We start from the raw sequence: 17,506 nt of genomic DNA, 5'->3' as shown, positions 1-17,506 counted from the left end.
GGAAAAAATCAACAACTGTTGAATTTCTGCCTGTGATTTGGCTGTTAAAAGCATATGAGCCCTACCAGAAAAGATGGTGGCAACCTGAGCTTGAAACCACTATACTGTCATCCAAATACCCATTTTATATATTTATTTTACTAATTTACATTTATACTGCTCCACCTCTCAAGCAGATGCTGGAGCAGTGCACAATAAAAGGTAAAAAGATAAAAGAATAATACTCCATATTAAAATTATTATTTAAAAAACCATAATACCTATAAAAACCATGGCTGATCAGTCAAGGAAGGCTTGATGAAATATGTTTTCAGGGGGTGCTGAAAACAACACAGTGTTGGCATCTGCATGACCTCCAGAAGCAGGGAGTTCCAAAGGGGGCCACTGCACTGAAGGCTCTTCTCTGGGTAGACTCCAATAGGTCCACAGGTCCATGTGGAACCACCAGGAGCATGCCCTCTCTGATGACCTCAGTGACAGGCAGGTTGATAACTCATGAAGGGGTTCAGTGTAAAGCAAATCCTATGAAGGCTCTAGGATAGACACCTCTATCCAGAACTTGACCACCAAAATAATTTGCCTGTTTTGAAACAACATTAAAAACACCGAGCTTGATGAAAAGAAAGCTCCTCGTAAAATCAAATAGGGACAAGAAAGCAGCTAAAAAGAAATACAAACTATGTTTTTAAACAACAACCCACCATCAAGTGATCAGCAAGAAAATAATTGCTTATCAGATAAAAATGAACAATCAAGATGTTTCTGCTTTTGCCTGCAAAGGCCTGCTGGGATCAAAATATTTTCCACCATCTTCTTAAGACTTGGAAAGAGAACCAAACATCCCTAGGGAAAAGGCTTCTGTAATGAAGGTGCAACCACTGAAAAGACCTTGGAACTTCAGACAGGGAACGTATTAGGAGCAGGGCCTCACCGGGAGATCTTAGTGTGTGGAGTTATCTCCACCAAAGTTATCTCATCCTGCACACCTATTCCACTAGATTGGATCAGCTGGTGATCCTGGTTGGGGGAGCGGGTCTTCCTCCACATTGGCATCTTTGCTCAAGAGCTCTTTGCTCTGCGGGTTTCTCGCGATGGTATGGACTGGGACACACCATGGTCTGGATTGCTTGGGCTAGGGCAAGTGTCAGGATTCTGTGGGGGCCCTGGACAAGAGACCACCAGAGTATTCCCCCTATTCAGCAAGGGGCAGAGGACGCAAACGGAGAGTGCCCCCAAGAGCCCTTTGCTGGACTTGTGCAGGCAAGCCAGCCAGCCACACATCCAATTCTTCTGGCAGGGAGATATCACTGCCTGGCCCCCAGTGGCGCAATGAAAGGGGAAGCTTTGCCACTCTTTGGATGCCCTCTAGTTACCCAGGGCTCATGAAGACTAAGGGGAATGTATTAAGCTGCCTTAGGCTGAATCAAACTATTGTTCCAGAGCCTGCGTCAAAGGTAGGCCTGGCTTGGTCCCTGCCAGAGGCCCACACCCCAGCAGGGGCCCACTGGCAAGAGCCCCCTGGAGTCACTCCTCTTCTTCACCGCAATCTGCTTGTTCGCCTGCCTCTCGCTCTGGCCCAGACAGTGGTGGCGGTGATGGTGAGGAGGAGAAGAAGATGCCACAGCCTGCTTGCTCTCTGCCTGCCAAGCAAGCAAGTGGTAGCCATGACGAGAAAGAGGAGGAACGAGAGCAACTGGTGACCATGGCAGTGAGAAGGCAGACGCTCTGAGGGAGGGGGCCCAGGGAGGGTCCACCAAGCCCTGAAACTGGCACTCCAGTGTTCCATTTAGCCCAGGGTTGTCTTCTCTTGACAGGAGGTGGCTCTCCCAAGGTCTCAGGCAGAGGTCTTCCCTTTAGCCGGTGATAACAGGGATTAAACCTGCGACCATCTACACCGCTCTACCCACAAGCCCAGGCTTGCCTTCTCTGGAAGGCTGCGCAGTGCCTCAAATTGAAGGCGTTCCTCAGAGTACCTCCTGGCAGGCTCCGGCTTTCTGCCCCACCTTGCCATTCTCTGGCGTGCCCCACGGCTTGGAGCAGGCAGGAGGCAGTGGACGGCGAGTTCTTCCTCCCAGCCACAACAGGGCTTAGATAAGATGGCCTTGCAGGGTGGGCTAGGGGGCTCCTTTTGGCATTCTGTCATTCCTAAGCAAGATTGGCTACATTTTGATTTCCTTCCTTCCTTCCACCCACCCTCCCCACCCCTCCAGCTGGTCTTAGCTGGCAAGGCTAGGAACGCGGCCATCTGCATTGCGCAAGGGGGCCCTGGCACCGCAGCCAAATCCACCACCCGCCTTTTGTTCTTGGAGCTTGCTGCGGTGGTGCTGATAAGGCGCTCTCTGCCATCATAGCTGCTATGTCTTATTACGTGTTCGAGGCAGACGGCAAAGGGACAGGTAAACGCACCCGAGGTTGCCCACGCTGGCTTGGCATTTGGGTGGGGGAAGACGCTGCCTTCAAAACTCAGCAGCGGCCTCTAGTGCAAGCGCCGGTGTATTGCGGGGAACGTCTCCCCTGCAAAAGGGGCACGGGGGTGACAGGTCACTCTGTAGGTGATCATACGCTTGGTGTGTGTGTGTGAGTGTGTGTGTGTGTGTTGGTCCACCTCCACTGCTGTTCTCAGTGCTTCCTTTCTTACTGTGTTACCCCCTTCTTGAGCACTGCATGGTGTGCCCTGTTTCAAAGGAGGAAATGCCATGGCTCAGCACATGCTTTGCAGGCAGAAAGTCCCAGGTTCAGGCAGGGGTCTTTTCCAGCCATACCTGGAAATGCCACGGAAGATGGACAATGGGTCTGACTCTGCATAAGGCAGCTTCCTAGGTTCCTATTTAAATTAGCCCCTTATCCGGAACCATGAGGACTGGGATCTTACTTTACTTTCAGGGGGAGGGCCATAGCTTAGTGGTAGAGGACATGCTTTGCATGCTCAAGGTCTCAGGTTCAATCCTTGGCATCTCCAGGTAGTGCTGGGAAAGACCCATCTGAAATCTTGGAGAGCTGCTGCCAGTCAGTGTTGACACGAATGAGTTAGCTAGATGGGCCGATGGTCTGACACTATATATAAAGCAGCATTCTACATTCACAAGGACCCACTCTTTCCCATGGTTTGCATGTGCGTACCTGCACACAAGGATCTGCATCTGTACACCTCCTCGTCATGTGGTTGATGTGGTCTGACAGCACTCATCAACTATCCAAGCGGAGGGGGAAGGGCTGGCCTGGAGAGGCGAGGACTCCTGTGATCAGGGGATAGGTCAACGGCACCCTCTCCAGGACACACACAGATGTTAGATGAGCCATTCTCTGTCAGCGTCAGTCTTCCCATCTGTAATATGGGGATAATAATACTGATCTAATTTACAGGGTTTGTGTCAGGATGTCCAAACTAATCTCTTGGAAGCCTTTGGAGCACTTAGGAAAACTTTGTGTATATATAATGCTACCTTCCCGTTTTCTGGAATCGGCATGGCAAAAGATATTTGTCATGATGTGTGTCGTGCTTCTAGCGGTGAAGGCTGGTGGCTCCGATGTCAGTGGGGTGGTGAATCTGCTTTGGGTTTCAGGCAAAACCAGTCAGAACTCAAAAGGAGCTATCCAAAGTGCACCTCGGATAGCTCCTTTAGAGTTCTGACTAGTTTGAAACCCAGAGTGGATTCACTTTCCCAGTGACATCAGAGCCACCAGCCTCCACTGGCTTCTAGCGATCTTAAAATCTTGCATTTAGCTACACAAAAACCAAAGGCATAAGCATAGGATGGGGGAGACCTGGCTTGGCAGCAGTACATGTGAAAAGGACCTTGGTGTTTTAGTGGATCACAGGCTGAATATGAGCCAGCAGTGTGATGCAGCAGCTAAGAAAGCTAATGCAATCCTGGGCTGCATTAATAGAAGGATAGTGTCCAAATCATGGGAAGTAATAGTTACACTCTATTCTGCATTAGTCGGGCCACATTTGGAATTCTGTGTCCAGTTCTGGGTGCCCCATTTTAAGAAGGCTATTGACATGCTGAAGCCTGTTCAGAGAAGATCAACCAAGATGGTGAGGGGTCTGGAATCCAAGTTCTAGGAGGAATGGTTGAAAGAGCTGAGTATGTTTAGCTTGGAGAAGAGGAGATTAAGGGTAGATATGATAGCGGTGTTCAAATATCTGAAAGGCTGTCTTGCAGGAGATGGAGCAGACGTGTTCTCTGTTGCTCCTGAGGGCAGGACTGGAACCAACAGGTGGAAATTGCAGGGAAGCAGATTTTGGCTAAACATTAGGAGAAACCCCCTAACAGTGAGAGCTGTTCAGAAGTAAAGCAGGCTGCCTTGGGAGGTGGTGGGTTCTCCTTCACTGGCAATATTTAAGCAGAGGTTGGGTGGCCACCTGTCAGGGATGCTCTAGCTGTATTGCAGAGTCTGCACTGAGTAGGGGCTGAACTAGATGATCTCTGAGGTCCCTTCCAACTCTGTGATTCCATGATCAAGACAATATAGCAAAGATTCTAGCATCTTTTATCTCTGCATTAGCACTGCGAGTTCCGATGGCTATTTATGGAATGAGGAAAACGTGCTGATATTTTAAAGAAAATTTACATTAACCTGTATTGATGTATCCTTTTTGAATAATTCTCACTTTTTTACACTTTCTTTTCTTCAAAGCTGGGAGCGTTCACTCTCCTTCCACAAGCATGGCAGGTTCTGGGCAGTACAGACAGCTTATAAATGACTACGGACCTCCATCTCTAGGCTACACGCAAGGAGTGCAGGTAAAAAATCCAATCCAGTTTTAACTTTACTGTTGGGACTGTCAAGTAACTTTTATGTTGAGAAGTTGGAATTGCTTTCATCTAACACATTTATGGATTAAAATAAATATTATGCTGTCTGAATGTAAGTGATATTGTTAAATGTCTGTGTTAAGGTATTGGGAAGTTGTGCAGTTTGAGGAGATAGTGCTTTTGCACAGGTTGGGGTTTACAGTGCAGTCCTATACATGTCGACTCAGAAGTGAGTGCCACTGAGTACACTGAGACTTACTTTCAGGTAATTGGGTATAAGATTACAGCCTTAAGGATTCAAGTGCCTTTGCTAATGAGATTTTCATTGGGACTGGTTCTACCTTCTCGCCACCTGATTATTATTAGTAGTATTACCATTCATGTAGAAGAGGGTTGGGAATTCTACAGGCTTGCAGAATCTACTCTGTTTTTTTACTAGAACCCTGAGGCCCACCAACCAAAGCCCAGATACAAAACAGTGACTCAGGTGGAGGACATATGCTAAGAATTAAGGAACAGGCTGCCTCCAAGCACATGCTCAGCCCAAGAATCAGTACAAGAACCAAGCTCACAAAGCCTTCCTCACAAAAATCCCTTCCTGGTTTCCACCCTCCACCCTGCAAAGCATTCATTTTCAGCAAGCTAATTTAACAGAGAAGAGCTGTTTGAGCGTTGCTACTGTTAGAAAATGGTAAGTTGGAAACCCTTGCCAATCTTTTGCAAATCTCCAAGAGAGCTACTGGTAGATCCCGATCTACCATCTGTCCACTTCTGATGTACACAGTGCATTACGAAAAATGAGAGGACAGTTCTCTGCCTCTAAGGGGTTACAATCTAGAAAGAGATACAACGCTAAAAATGTGGGAAGTAGAGGCAGGGGTGAATAGAAGAGCTTGCAAGTACTGTAGTTATGTATTTTGACCTAGGTGCAGTATGAGATGTAGACTAGAGAGGAGGGTAGAAATAACTTAGTTCTAAACTTAACTACTCTGAAATGCATTCACTGGGATTTACTTTCTGACAAACCACATGACCTGATTGAACACCCTTCTACATTGGAGCACTCTGATTAAAATGCACACTTTAGGCTGAAATCCTATTCAGACTTACCTGAGAGTAAGTCCCAATGAACACAGTGGGACTTACTTCTGAGTAAACATGCACAGGTTTACACTATTAATCTGCAATTACTGAACTCAGGAGTTTGATATTGTATTTTGTTGGTTATTGTAATTTGTTCTGGCCTAATTCACATTCTATTTCTTTCTGCCAGCAAGGAACCAATAGCAGTCAAGTACCACAGAGCAAATATGCAGAACTTCTGGCCATCATAGAAGAATTAGGAAAAGAAATTAGGCCTACATATGCTGGAAGTAAAAGTGCCATGGAAAGGCTAAAACGAGGTAATAATGCTAGTATCGTGGGAGTGGGGGAATCTTTTAGGCTCCATTACTTTAAACAACAGAATAAAGCTTCTAGTCTACAAGATTATGAGGAAAAGCTTAAAAACACACAAATTATGCCTAACAAAGATTTGTTAGCAAGAACGTTCCAGACTGGGCTTTTAGTAGTTTAGAGCTTCCGCCGTAGCCTGAATCCGAAGAGATGGAGGGACTAAAAGACTATCTTGTCCCACCCTAAAGCAAGTCTGTTCCCTTGCAACCTACACAATCCAGACAACAGAGAGAGCAGGTACAGTAATGTACAAAGGCTGCAGCACTTTCTCCACCATCCTAAATGTTCTACTTATAGGGAGATATTTTGTTTAATGTCAAGGAACATAGAAAAACGTGATTCCACCCCCCACTAGTCTGGAGTTGTAGAATTTATCCTGCCACCTTCAGGTCTCTGTCACCCCATTGCAGACTCATTCTGTTTGTTTACAGCAGGCCAAAGTATGCCCATCTTTGAATCCACTGCCTGGTGAAGGCTGGTTTGGGCGTGTGTTTTTTTACAAGAGAGTGACAGGCGAGGTGTGTGTACTCATAACTTCTGCCCTCCGACCTATGACGCGTCTCAGCACAAGACAGCCTATCCAGTCCTGGCCAGAGGGAAACCATGGAAAGGGAGAGGAGAATGCAAGTTCAGCAAGTGGTTTGGAACAGGCAGGCAGGAAATACGACATGTAGGGTCAATCCTGGATCTAGTTGTTAGTCAACCGAAGCAGGTCTTTGAAGGCCGTAGACCAACCTGATGTTCTCCAGATGTTTTGGATCACAACTCCCAGCATTCTTGACCATCAGCCATGCTTGCTGGAGCTGATGGGTGCTGGAAATCCAGGACATCTGGAGGGAACTAGGTTAGGGAAGACAGAGCCCAGGGAACAGATGACTTGAGTCTATTTGTATTTCCCAGGTCTGTCCCCCTTTCTCAGGCTGTACCCCCTTGTTGAGAACAGTCCTAAAGAGGCAGCCTTCTGGTCATGGGCCTAGTGCTCAGTTGTCATCTTGCCCAGCATGCTGGCAAGCAGGCCAAATGGAGTGGGCAAGGATGCTGGCCCTTTGCAGGAATGGCTACTAGTCCTGATGGCTACATGCTACCTCCAGAATCAGAGGCAGAATGCGTATGTACACCATTCGCTGGGGAACATGGGCAGGAGGGCGCTGTTGCACTCATGTCCTGCTTGTGGGTTTCCCGTGAGCAGCTGGTTGGCCAATGTGTGAACAGAATGCTGGACTAGATGGACCCTTGGTCTGATCCAGCAGGGCTCTTATGTATTGGGATGCAGTCTCTGGCAGTCTGGGGTCTCAGGTGGCCCCTGGTTATCAAGTTCAGGCTGAGCACTGGGCATGGGCTTGGTGCCTCCACAGTCTGCACCACTGGCCCCTCACCCTCTGTGTCTTCTGTTGGTGCTACAAATTGGGGTCATGATGCGGCCTGGCACCTTTGGCCTCCCTGTGTAACCAACAGCTTTAAAAGAAGTGATTTCTGTACTGGAGTATATTGAAGGCTTTCTCTGTTGATCGCCAGAATGGAATTTCTGATAATCACTGGAGACACTGCATTTGTTTGTGAACCCGATTGCTGAGGTTCAGGATGTTTGGATTAATGGTTTGCTATGAGCCCATTTCCCTGACCATCCCCAAACACACTTTGAAGCGGGTGGGAGAACATGTTTGAGGATAAACTGTGTTCCTTACACAAATGCTGTGACCATCACTGAGCAATTTCAGAAAATGGAAAAAATGAATACAGAAACGAAGGGCACAAATGATGGAATTTGCTACTGCAAGATGTAGTGATAGTCGCCAACTTGGAAGGCTTTAAAAGGGGATTAGACAAATTCATAGAGAATAATAGATACTGATAATGATGGCTGTATATAACCTTCAGAATCAGAGGCCGTATGGCTCTAGATACTTGTTACTGGGGAACATGAGGAAGAGCAGGCTATGGCATTATGTCCTGTTGAGATGCTTATAGGAAGCCTACATTTGCCACTATGGGAAACGGTGCTGGAATAGATAGGCCTTCGGTCTGATCCAGCAGAGATGTTCTTATGTTTAATCCTGTAAGGAAGTTCTCCTGAAGAAATGAACATGAGCTGCACCTTTACACGAAGGTTGTACAGGAGAACTCCCTGCCACAGCCTCATTTTTCTTCTTCCTGGCAAAAAGTTACTTCCTCACTAGTCTCCTAAGTGAAGATATACATTTCTTTTTAAAGAAAATCCAAGTTTACCATATTTTATTTACATTGCAGGCATCATTCACGCAAGAGGATTAGTCCGAGAGTGTTTGGCAGAGACCGAGCGGAATGCCAGATCCTAGCCCTTTCCTGGCTGCAAGGCTTTCCATCTCTTCTTACAAAAGAGAGACCACCGATTCCTTTGGAGACTACAGAAACATTCAGACAAATCCTTTAGTATGACTGTTCTCCTTCCCTCTCCCCACAATACCGCCCTTTTCAAGAACGTGGGCAGGGATCCAAAGAGCTACTTGGGACCTACCCAAGGGCTTCTGTGCTCAGTTGAAATTTTGGATCTCCCCCACATTTGAACAAATACATTCCCCCCGTGCCGTATTGCAAACAGATTTTGAAACTCCCCTGGGTTTCAAAAACAGTTCGCCATCCAGCATGGTGAGCGTCTGTTTGAGAAAGTCCAAAGGCCCCTTGGGTGAATGGAACTCGTCGTGGGGGTTTTTTTGTATCCTGGCCTTAGTCAAGAAGAACAACATTCTCCACCCTCCCATTAAACATGAAGTTTGCAACATTTCATTTAAGTTGGGACACACCCTGAATTAGTTTGGAAGATTTAAAAAGAAAAAAAAAACCCTGCATGCAGAGTCCTCTCAACCCTGTTATCTTTCTCCTGCGTCATGTACTCTTTCTTCTGCTGGCAGTAATCCCGTGATCCAGTGGTTTTCAGACTACATTCTAGGGGATGTTGGGGCGCCTCAGACATTTTTCTGGGGTTCCTCACTGACAAGATCTAATGGCGGCTGGGATCCCTGAAAGACTGCTTCTGCACCACAAGCAAGCTTTGCCCGGAATGGATAGGGGAGCATTAGCCATGTTCTAATTCGCACTGTATGTTCATGTGGGATAGCGGTAGGGTCTGGGGGTTGAACCCATCCCAGAATCCTTTGTAATGCACCAGGTTTCCCATGGCAAACACTCAGGGGTTTGTGGGACAGCCGGTACAGAAAGGGTTGCTTGAAAGTGAAAAGTTTGGGAATGACTGCCTTAATCTCCAAAATTCAACTTGCCTCACAACTAAAAAACATTCTTATATGTAATGTTGAGGAGTAGAGGTCACCTCTTGTTTTTCCAAATCAATGGCTTTCTTAATTGTGTTCAAAAATGATCCCCCCCTCCCTTTGCATGACCATTACGGTTTCGGAATCCAGTAAAAGTGCATGAGTTCTACAAAAACAGCCTATTCAACACTGGCACAGGGCCCCAAAGGTAACTCTGTCCCCCACCTGAGATTGAAATAATAACGTTTCATCTTTGTATGTATTTATTACTTGATGTAATAAAGCTTATTTTCAGAACAATTCATATTGTTAAGAAATGGAGGTCCAATCATACAAAAGCAGCATGGATGTGTATGATCAGTACATCTGTGAGATCCCACAAGAGGTTCAGCGTAGAAAGCTGATGACATGGAAGGTTAAAGGATGAAAATAAGGAATGCTGAACTGAGTACTGCAGGGCATCCACCCCACACATCCATCCTGAAGACTCTCGGCCTCCAAGATTCAAACTCCAAGCTTAGCTGGCACTTTCCCAAAACTACTGCCATCATTCTTGTCAAAGCCTCTTTCCCAGCACAAACTAATAAACTGCACTGACAGGGGGACAGCTTCTCTTGGTGGGCGCCCCTGCTCCCAACAGTCCCGACTGGCCTCCACCTGGGCAGAGCAAAAACACCCCATATAAAGCTTCAAGCACCCCTGAAGGGGAAGGGTGGATGAAGCGGGGAAGCTGCATTCTCAACTGCTTCGCCTATTCTGCAATTAAACCAGCAGAGGGTAGGGCTTGGAGCCCACAACTCTTGGCAGGAACTCTGGCTTTTATCATGTGTTCTGGAGAGGGTTCCACAGGGTCTGTCAAGTGCCAGGGACTCTGTGTGCCATGGCAGTTTGCCAAAAGAGGGTGCTGCTGACCTACTCTCTGCTGTGCTTACAGCACCATCAGCGCAACTGGCCAGAGAGTGGTACTGCAGCTTCAAGTTGCAGCAGTTGTCAGGTGGCACAAAAGAGCTAATAGCATTCCAACTGACTATAAAGCAGGAATGGGCAACTTGTGTGTCATCCAGATGTTTTGGCCTACAACTCCCATCAGCCCAGTATGCATATAAGGAGGGCTTTCAGGTTTTTATTCTGAAAGATGAGTACTTTGAAAATCACAAGAATAGCTGCCTGCAATTCAGAGGTAAAAAAAATGCTGGAGTGGTCATAATCTCGGCGGGCAAAGGGCTACAGAACTCAGCATAGCCACTGCTGAGGAATGGTATGAGTTGTAGGCCAAAACATGTGGAGAGCCACAAATTGCCCAGCCCTGTTCTAAATAAAGCCCCAGACTCTGGCCTGAGCCACATGTGAGCAACGTTCTGCTTCAGTGAGCGCCGCGCAATCGCTCTCAGCATCTGTACGCTCTTGCCCACTTCGCGCCTGCCTCACCTCTAAACTACTGAGCCAGAGAAGACCAAATGAAGTCTTGCCCTTCGGCAATCTGCTCCAGCACTGTCAGGGCTCAAGCCTTTGGAAAAACAGCACCTGCTACAGTGCGATTATGCTGCACCTCCTGGGATGAAGGACCAATATTTGGCAGGGAGCATATCAAAGTCAGGGATGCAGCTTACACTGAGAGAGACAACCTGTGCCTTGCACCTTGTGTGGCCGAGAAGCTTCACTTTTGTTTTCTCACTCCACTGGATGCCATAGTTCTCTAGCTCAGCTGTTCCCATTTTGCATGCATTATGCTCAGTCCCACAGCAATGCTGGGAACGGCTTACAGCCACTGCTTTGTGGCTCTAGATTACAGATGGACCAAGATGTACATGACATTGTGTCATGACCTGATGACACACAAGACCAGGGCAGGGCTGACAGATAAATATCACCCTTGCATACAACCAAAGAACTGTGGATGTGTTCTTACAGGCAGGGAACTGGATCCTAATGCCTCGAAGCAGTGAAAGCAAGCTGACCTAGTCCTACCTTAAAACAAGCGGCATCCATCAAAATGGAGCTCCAGAGGTGTTCCAGCTGCAATATGAAGTTCTGATGTAGGAACTGCTTGAAAGGGAGGCAAAATAGGTTTGCTGGTTCCATTGCTGGGCACAAAAATGGGGAAATCAGTTTGGTGATCCAAAACATGGTAATCCTGGCTCCATGAAGAGTTCTGCAGCCTTTTGCTGTCTGAGATTATGACCACTTTGGCATCTTTTAACCTCTGCGAAGTTGCAGGAAGCTCTTCTTGTGATCCCAAATGAGTACTTTGAAAAGCACAACAAGGCAAGTGTCAGTCAGAAAGAAAAACCTGGAAGTCAACCCTCCTCCCCTGCTCCCCCACAGCTGGTTATGTGTGTTGTTGTTAAAAGTTGCCTAAATTCTTTTTATTTGTCATCCAACGTCTGCATTTCTTTTAAATGCCTTTTCCTTTCAAGGTTTTCTTTTGCTCGCCTCCTCTTCTCTTGCTTTTTCTTCTCCGATTCCCGTTTCTCCTTAATAACATCACTGGCTTCACCTTTGTAGAAAACATCAACTTTCTCCTGGAGGATCTCTCTGGCTCTTTTGCGGTTCTGCTCTACTGATCTCGTCTGATGGCACTAGGAAAAAGACAATTAATTTATCTAGGGGATTACAGCTTGCTCTATCCTGTAGGTTAGAAATGTTATTGCAGGCCTAATATGATAGAACTAATAGATATCACTTGAAAATAAATTTGTTCAGAGACAGAAACCTGGAAGAGGGCAGATGCGATGGGCCCAAAGGGACTACAGAGGTTAAAAAAATGATTGACAGGAGCCAATCAAATCGGGCTACAGGAGGCTGGGAGGTGACAGGGCTTGTGGGTGTGTGGGAAGTGAACAGCACCGCTGGCTAAATCCCACTGCCCTCCAGCTTTATCTGGACTTTGGCAGGTGGGGGCTACCATGTAAAATGCACATTGTACGAGAAGTTGGAATGGAGTTGTAGTGCAGCAGCCGTACCACATCGTGCTACATATTGTGGTGTAGGTCCTTCAAGATGTGGCCATACCCTGCTGAGTCTCCACTAGTTGAAAATATGCCTTTGTCATCTGGCTATAGGAAGCTGGTCACCTCACAGAAACCTGGTTTCAATAATATCTAAAGACTGTTTGCAGATGTAGCACATGCTGGGATTTCTCATCAGGTTGAGAGAATCCAATTAAGGGAGAGTCTCTATCCATTTTAGCTGATGTGAGATTCATGGCCTCAGCATCAGACATAGCAATTTTCAGGACTGTGATGAACACACACACACACACACACACACACACACACCAGTTTTATTAGCTCACATGCCCAGCCATATGTATTTTAGTTATTTGGGGCATGAAAGTTTCCTTTATAGTCACCTGGACGTGATTTTTACTCACCATAGGTGACAAGGGACTGGCTACTTTCAAAGCTATACTGGGATACATGCCAGATTATGTGAAGTGAAGTACAGGAGAAGTGTGCAGAAGACAACTGATCCTTGCTACAGAAGTGGAACCAACGCAACTGAATCACCTTGACTACAATTCCCGAGGGAAGATGCTTCAGGACCACACAGTTGTTGGTTTTATTCGTTGCTTGGCCTCCAGGCCCAAAGCCACGTACAAACTGTTCTTCCAGGTCTGCTTCATTTAGAAGGAGGAAGTCACCAGAGCTCTTCTTTCCCGCTTCAAGGAGCAACAGTCCAGGCCACCGAGGCAATAAAAAACACTGCTTCTCCCAAAACCCTGGTGTCCGAGGGAAACCACTAAATCTGGTCAATGTGTTTGCCAAAAGCAGTAAACTTGAAGGAGGCATTAAAAAAAACAGACTAGGATTCTTCTATGCTAAAAGAGAACACAGGGGCAAGGGCAGAAATGCATCTATTAGTAGGGTTCATAAAACTGGCTTATCAATAGAACAACATAACCTTCGGTACATTTTATGGTACTGTGGCTTTCTGCTTTTGGGTAGGGAGAGGAATGAGACTCATTTTTACTTTTCTCCAGCAACTCCAGTGCAGTGTGGAATGGTCAGCTGTCTGTTTTCATTACCTCCGCTGACTTTGCATTATGCAGTTACATCCCAGGATGTTAGGGGTGGATTTGCTGTCAAAATAAATGATATAATGTCTGGTGACTTAATCCTACCCATGCCACCAAAGAACACAAACATGCTATGGAAGGTGGGTGGGGCTGCTGTATGGTTACCACCCCACCATTCCTTCCAAGCCTCCCCCGCCCCTCTTCTCTCCTCTGCTCCCCCATCCCTCAAAGTGCAATACCTTGCTACTCAAGGTATTCAAAGTGCTTTTCCAACTACTGGCTGAGGTGATTAATCTTTTCTTGAAAAAGAGAGGCGCAGAACAACCTACAATCCTCTTCTGCCATGGAGGCAAGTGAAAACAAACCTTGCTGGCTTGGTACCTCTTTTTCTGAGAACACAGCCACTTCGTATGATGAAAGAAAGCAAGACTAAGAGTCTGATTCTAACACTTGCCATGTCTGGATGCCAAACACCAGCCACCATGCCAACACAATCATGGTGTAATGTCGATGCTGCAGTATGTGTTTGCCCAGGTACCTAATTTTCACCTGGTCAAACTGTAAAGGCTTTTCACTTCTGGATCACGAGGCCAGAACAAAGGGGATCTTACCAGAAGACAATATTCTGCTCACTTCCGGATCACGAGGCCAGAACAAAGGGGATCTTAAAGGAAGACAATATTCTGCTCATCGGACCCCGCAGAAGTGTGGGAATCAGCATCCACACAGGACACAGAAACAATAAGCGTTTTCAGTGAGTCAAAACAATCACTTGGTGGCACTAGAAACCAAGAGATGGGGAAGGAAGGGTTCTGATAAACTGGAACTGCAAAGATTTTGATATTATAATGCTAGAGAGGTCTCCCCTACTATTTTGTTTGGACTATTCATTTTTCAGTAATGGATTGTGGGTGAATTGAGGTACTTCTCCATTTTGCTAATGTGATGCTAAATATGGTTTTTTGGGGTCTTCAGCCTGAATATATCTTGAAATTCACATTTAGCACAGAAACTGAATTGCTTGCAGAGACAAGTAATAGGAACAAGGCAGTGGTCACCTGCTCCTCCTTAGGGTTCTCAGGATGCAACCTGGAGGTCTGTGGTGTACCTTGTTGTTTCCTGACAATGCAGCAAAATAGAGAGTCAGCTGCCTCTTCTTCCCCATTTTGATGCCCATCCCCCTTCCATGCCTGCTGTAATAAATAAGATTCCAGGTGTGCTGCTCAGCAGGTAGGCAAGTGTAACAAGAGCTGAAAAAGGAGAGATGGGAGACCCCATTGCTATTCCCTCTCCCAGTGGATCTGGAATTTTAAAGGCATACTGCAGACCTCTTTCTCAGGTTACTATCCACAGCATTAAACAGGCCAATTGACTGAAATAAATTTAATCTAAACTCTAGAGTGCCACCAAGAAGAAAAGATATTGGGGAAGAGAAGAAAGCTTTGCCTTCTTTAATTCCAAACTGTTAAGGTTTGAATCAGCATTTTTTTTAAAAGCCAAAATAAGTCATCATAAACAAATATTGAAATACTGAGATCTGAGAAAAAACGAAGTAAACCTTAAAAAAAAACTTCCACCCTCTGTCTTTGCACCCAAAGCCATGATGGCAACATAGCTTTGAGGGCAAAAGCTAGAAGGCTAATTTTTTAAAGTTCAGGTTCATTTAATTCCCCAGGTTTCATCAGTTCCAATATCTGTTCATGATATTCTGCTCCCTCCTGCCCCCAAAATGCTGACTCAAAGTGTTTCCAGTTCAGAGTTAACTGGTCCACAGCAATATGTGGAACAACACATGTCCATGAACCACAGCATGAGATTCAGCCTGTTCCAACAACACAATTTTCTAGTTGAAGATGCATTTCCAGTGTGTTTTTTCACTGCTCATTCCCTCCACCCCCAGTTTCACTCTGCAGTGAAGTCATAATCTACTGCTTGCCATATCAGTTGCCAGGGAAATAAGTGAGGTAGGGAGAAAGCATCTTCATCATGACTTCCACTGCAGGGCCTGCTAGGAAGACAGCACTGCATTGCAACCAAGTCCCAGATTAAACAGTCTGGCAACCATTCATCATGGCAGGAAACAGTGAAAGTTGTTCTCCTCAAGTATTAGGGTTTTCAAAATGGGAGGCAAGGCAGAAGGCCCTATAAGCAGGTATGGGCAGTTTCCAGAGGAAGAGGCAAATGCCTTGCTGCTCCTTCTAACCCAACTTTGGTCTGTCAGCTCAGTTGCTTTCAGTTTGGACAGTGGAACCAGGATGAATACATCTCTCCTCACTTACATCAGCCTTCCCCAAGCTGGCACCTCTGGGTGTCTTGGAGAGCCACTCCCTTGATAGGAGTTGTGGTACAAGGTATTTGGATGGTGCTAGCTTGGGGAAGGCTGATTTATGCTGACAGGTGGCCCTGTTTCCATGCTGCAGTACTGAGGCAGCTACCCCTTTGGGAGGTTCCTTGCCTGCCTTTTGTTTTAAATCCAGAGGGCAGGTAGGTAGGCTGGCTTCCTAGGGTTCCTGCTTGTCTCCCAGTAGGTGAGAGTTCCTTCGTGAGTTCCGCTTCGGATTCTACTCATGGAGGGATGTGGGGGAGAAGACTTCTCTGTGTACTCAGCAACAGGATAGGACTCCTGGGTTCCACCCCTGCATGTAAGAAGGCAGCAGGTCTCTTGGTTGCAACCCTGGCTCCACATTTTGGGGAGAAGGGCTGCAGCAAGACTTCTAGATTCCAGTCCTTGGGTCTGCACACAGAACGGGGAGCAGGACAAGGCTCCATGAAGAGGGAATGAAGGGCAGGACCCCTAGGGTCCTGGCTTTGTGGGGGAAGGGGAAGGAGCAGGACTCTTGGTTTTGTGAGGGAGGCGGGGAGCAGGATTCCAGGGTCCTGGCTTTGTGGGGGACGTGGAGGAGAAGGAGCAGGGCTCCTGGGCCCTGGCTTTGCAGGGGGGGGGAGAAGGAGCGGGGCTCCTGGGCCCTGGCTTTGCAGGGGGGGGGGGAGAAGGAGCGGGGCTCCTGGGCCCTGGCTTTGCAGGGGGGGGGGGAGAAGGAGCGGGGCTCCTGGGCCCTGGCTTTGCAGGGGGGGGGGAGAAGGAGCGGGGCTCCTGGGCCCTGGCTTTGCAGGGGGGGGGAGAAGGAGCGGGGCTCCTGGGCCCTGGCTTTGCAGGGGGGGGGAAGAAGGAGCGGGGCTCCTGGGCCCTGGCTTTGCAGGGGGGGGGAAGAAGGAGCGGGGCTCCTGGGCCCTGGCTTTGCAGGGGGGGGGAGAAGGGGCGGGGCTCCTGGGCCCTGGCTTTGCGGGGGGGGGGAAGAAGGAGCGGGGCTCCTGGGCCCTGGCTTTGCGGGGGGGGGGAGAAGGAGCGGGGCTCCTGGGCCCTGGCTTTGCGGGGGGGGGGAGAAGGAGCGGGGCTCCTGGGCCCTGGCTTTGCGGGGGGGGGGGAAGAAGGAGCGGGGCTCCTGGGCCCTGGCTTTGCGGGGGGGGGGAAGAAGGAGCGGGGCTCCTGGGCCCTGGCTTTGCGGGGGGGGGGAAGAAGGAGCGGGGCTCCTGGGCCCTGGCTTTGCGGGGGGGGGGAAGAAGGAGCGGGGCTCCTGGGCCCTGGCTTTGCGGGGGGGGGGAAGAAGGAGCGGGGCTCCTGGGCCCTGGCTTTGCGGGGGGGGGGGAAGAAGGAGCGGGGCTCCTGGGCCCTGGCTTTGCGGGGGGGGGGAGAAGGAGCGGGGCTCCTGGGCCCTGGCTTTGCGGGGGGGGGGAGAAGGAGCGGGGCTCCTGGGTTCCTTCTCCGAGTGGGTTAAAGGCTTCCCATTGATGGCCGAGGTGGGGCGAGAATCCCTGCATTCCACTTTCGCTCTGTTCAGAGAAACCCTCGACGCTCTGGTAACTTTTCTTACCTACCGACACGGGACAAGGCAAATCGCCTTGAACAGACCAGGCCTCGGTATCAACCCTTCTGCGCATGCGCCCGTATATTACCTTTATTGACAGCAGAGCCCCGTGAGGAGAAGAAAAAAAAACTCCTACTGAACCCCCAATAGAAGGAACTCTCC

At 48.1% G+C, this 17,506-nt stretch overlaps 2 protein-coding genes across 8 annotated transcripts in view; one reads left to right on the top strand and one right to left on the bottom strand.

The window, feature by feature from the left end:
* Positions 1-9,056, top strand: part of CDK2AP1 (cyclin dependent kinase 2 associated protein 1) — a 24,005-nt gene extending 14,949 nt beyond the window's left edge. Inside the window, exons 2-4 of one of the 2 annotated variants that reach the window (XM_084819315.1) lie at positions 4,642-4,748; positions 6,034-6,163; positions 8,463-9,056. In XM_084819315.1, coding sequence (XP_084675441.1) covers positions 4,642-4,748; positions 6,034-6,163; positions 8,463-8,530 — 305 coding nt within the window. In that variant the 3' untranslated portion in view covers positions 8,531-9,056. Of the gene's footprint in view, positions 1-4,641; positions 4,749-6,033; positions 6,426-8,462 lie in introns of those variants that run through there. The other variant, XM_084819314.1, reaches the window with a different exon arrangement.
* MTRFR (mitochondrial translation release factor in rescue) lies at positions 8,433-17,506 on the bottom strand. 6 transcript variants are annotated; one of them, XR_014785686.1, is made up of 4 exons: positions 17,355-17,413; positions 12,970-13,280; positions 11,429-12,039; positions 8,433-8,596 (listed from the first exon to the last, which is right to left on the bottom strand). XR_014785686.1 is itself a non-coding variant. In XM_084819318.1 (4 exons), the coding sequence occupies exons 3-4, from the start codon at positions 13,249-13,251 to the stop codon at positions 11,827-11,829; spliced, it is 495 nt and encodes a 164-aa protein (XP_084675444.1). In that variant the 5' UTR covers positions 13,252-13,280; positions 14,090-14,259; positions 17,355-17,413; the 3' UTR covers positions 8,434-11,826. The 6 variants fall into 6 exon arrangements, 5 of the variants coding, with proteins under 5 accessions (XP_084675444.1, XP_084675445.1, XP_084675443.1 ...); XM_084819318.1 differs by adding an exon at positions 14,090-14,259 and having other exon boundaries at positions 8,434-12,039; XM_084819319.1 differs by lacking the exon at positions 17,355-17,413 and adding an exon at positions 17,433-17,506 and having other exon boundaries at positions 8,434-12,039.

Source organism: Heloderma suspectum, chromosome 13 (genome assembly GCF_057233095.1).
Source record: "Heloderma suspectum isolate Gila_16-S chromosome 13, 16-S_ref, whole genome shotgun sequence".
NCBI lineage: Eukaryota > Metazoa > Chordata > Lepidosauria > Squamata > Helodermatidae > Heloderma > Heloderma suspectum.
Note: the sequence above shows the minus strand (reverse complement) of the source record. Positions and strands in the feature narration are given on the sequence as shown.

Coding starts and splice junctions, on each gene's coding strand:
- MTRFR (XM_084819319.1), bottom strand. CDS start 13,251: ATGCCTCCTTCAAGTTTACTGCTTTTGGCAAACACATTGACCAGATTT. Junction 12,040..12,969: donor CCTCGGGAATTGTAGTCAAG/GTGATTCAGTTG, acceptor TCTTTTTCCTAG/TGCCATCAGACGAGATCAGT.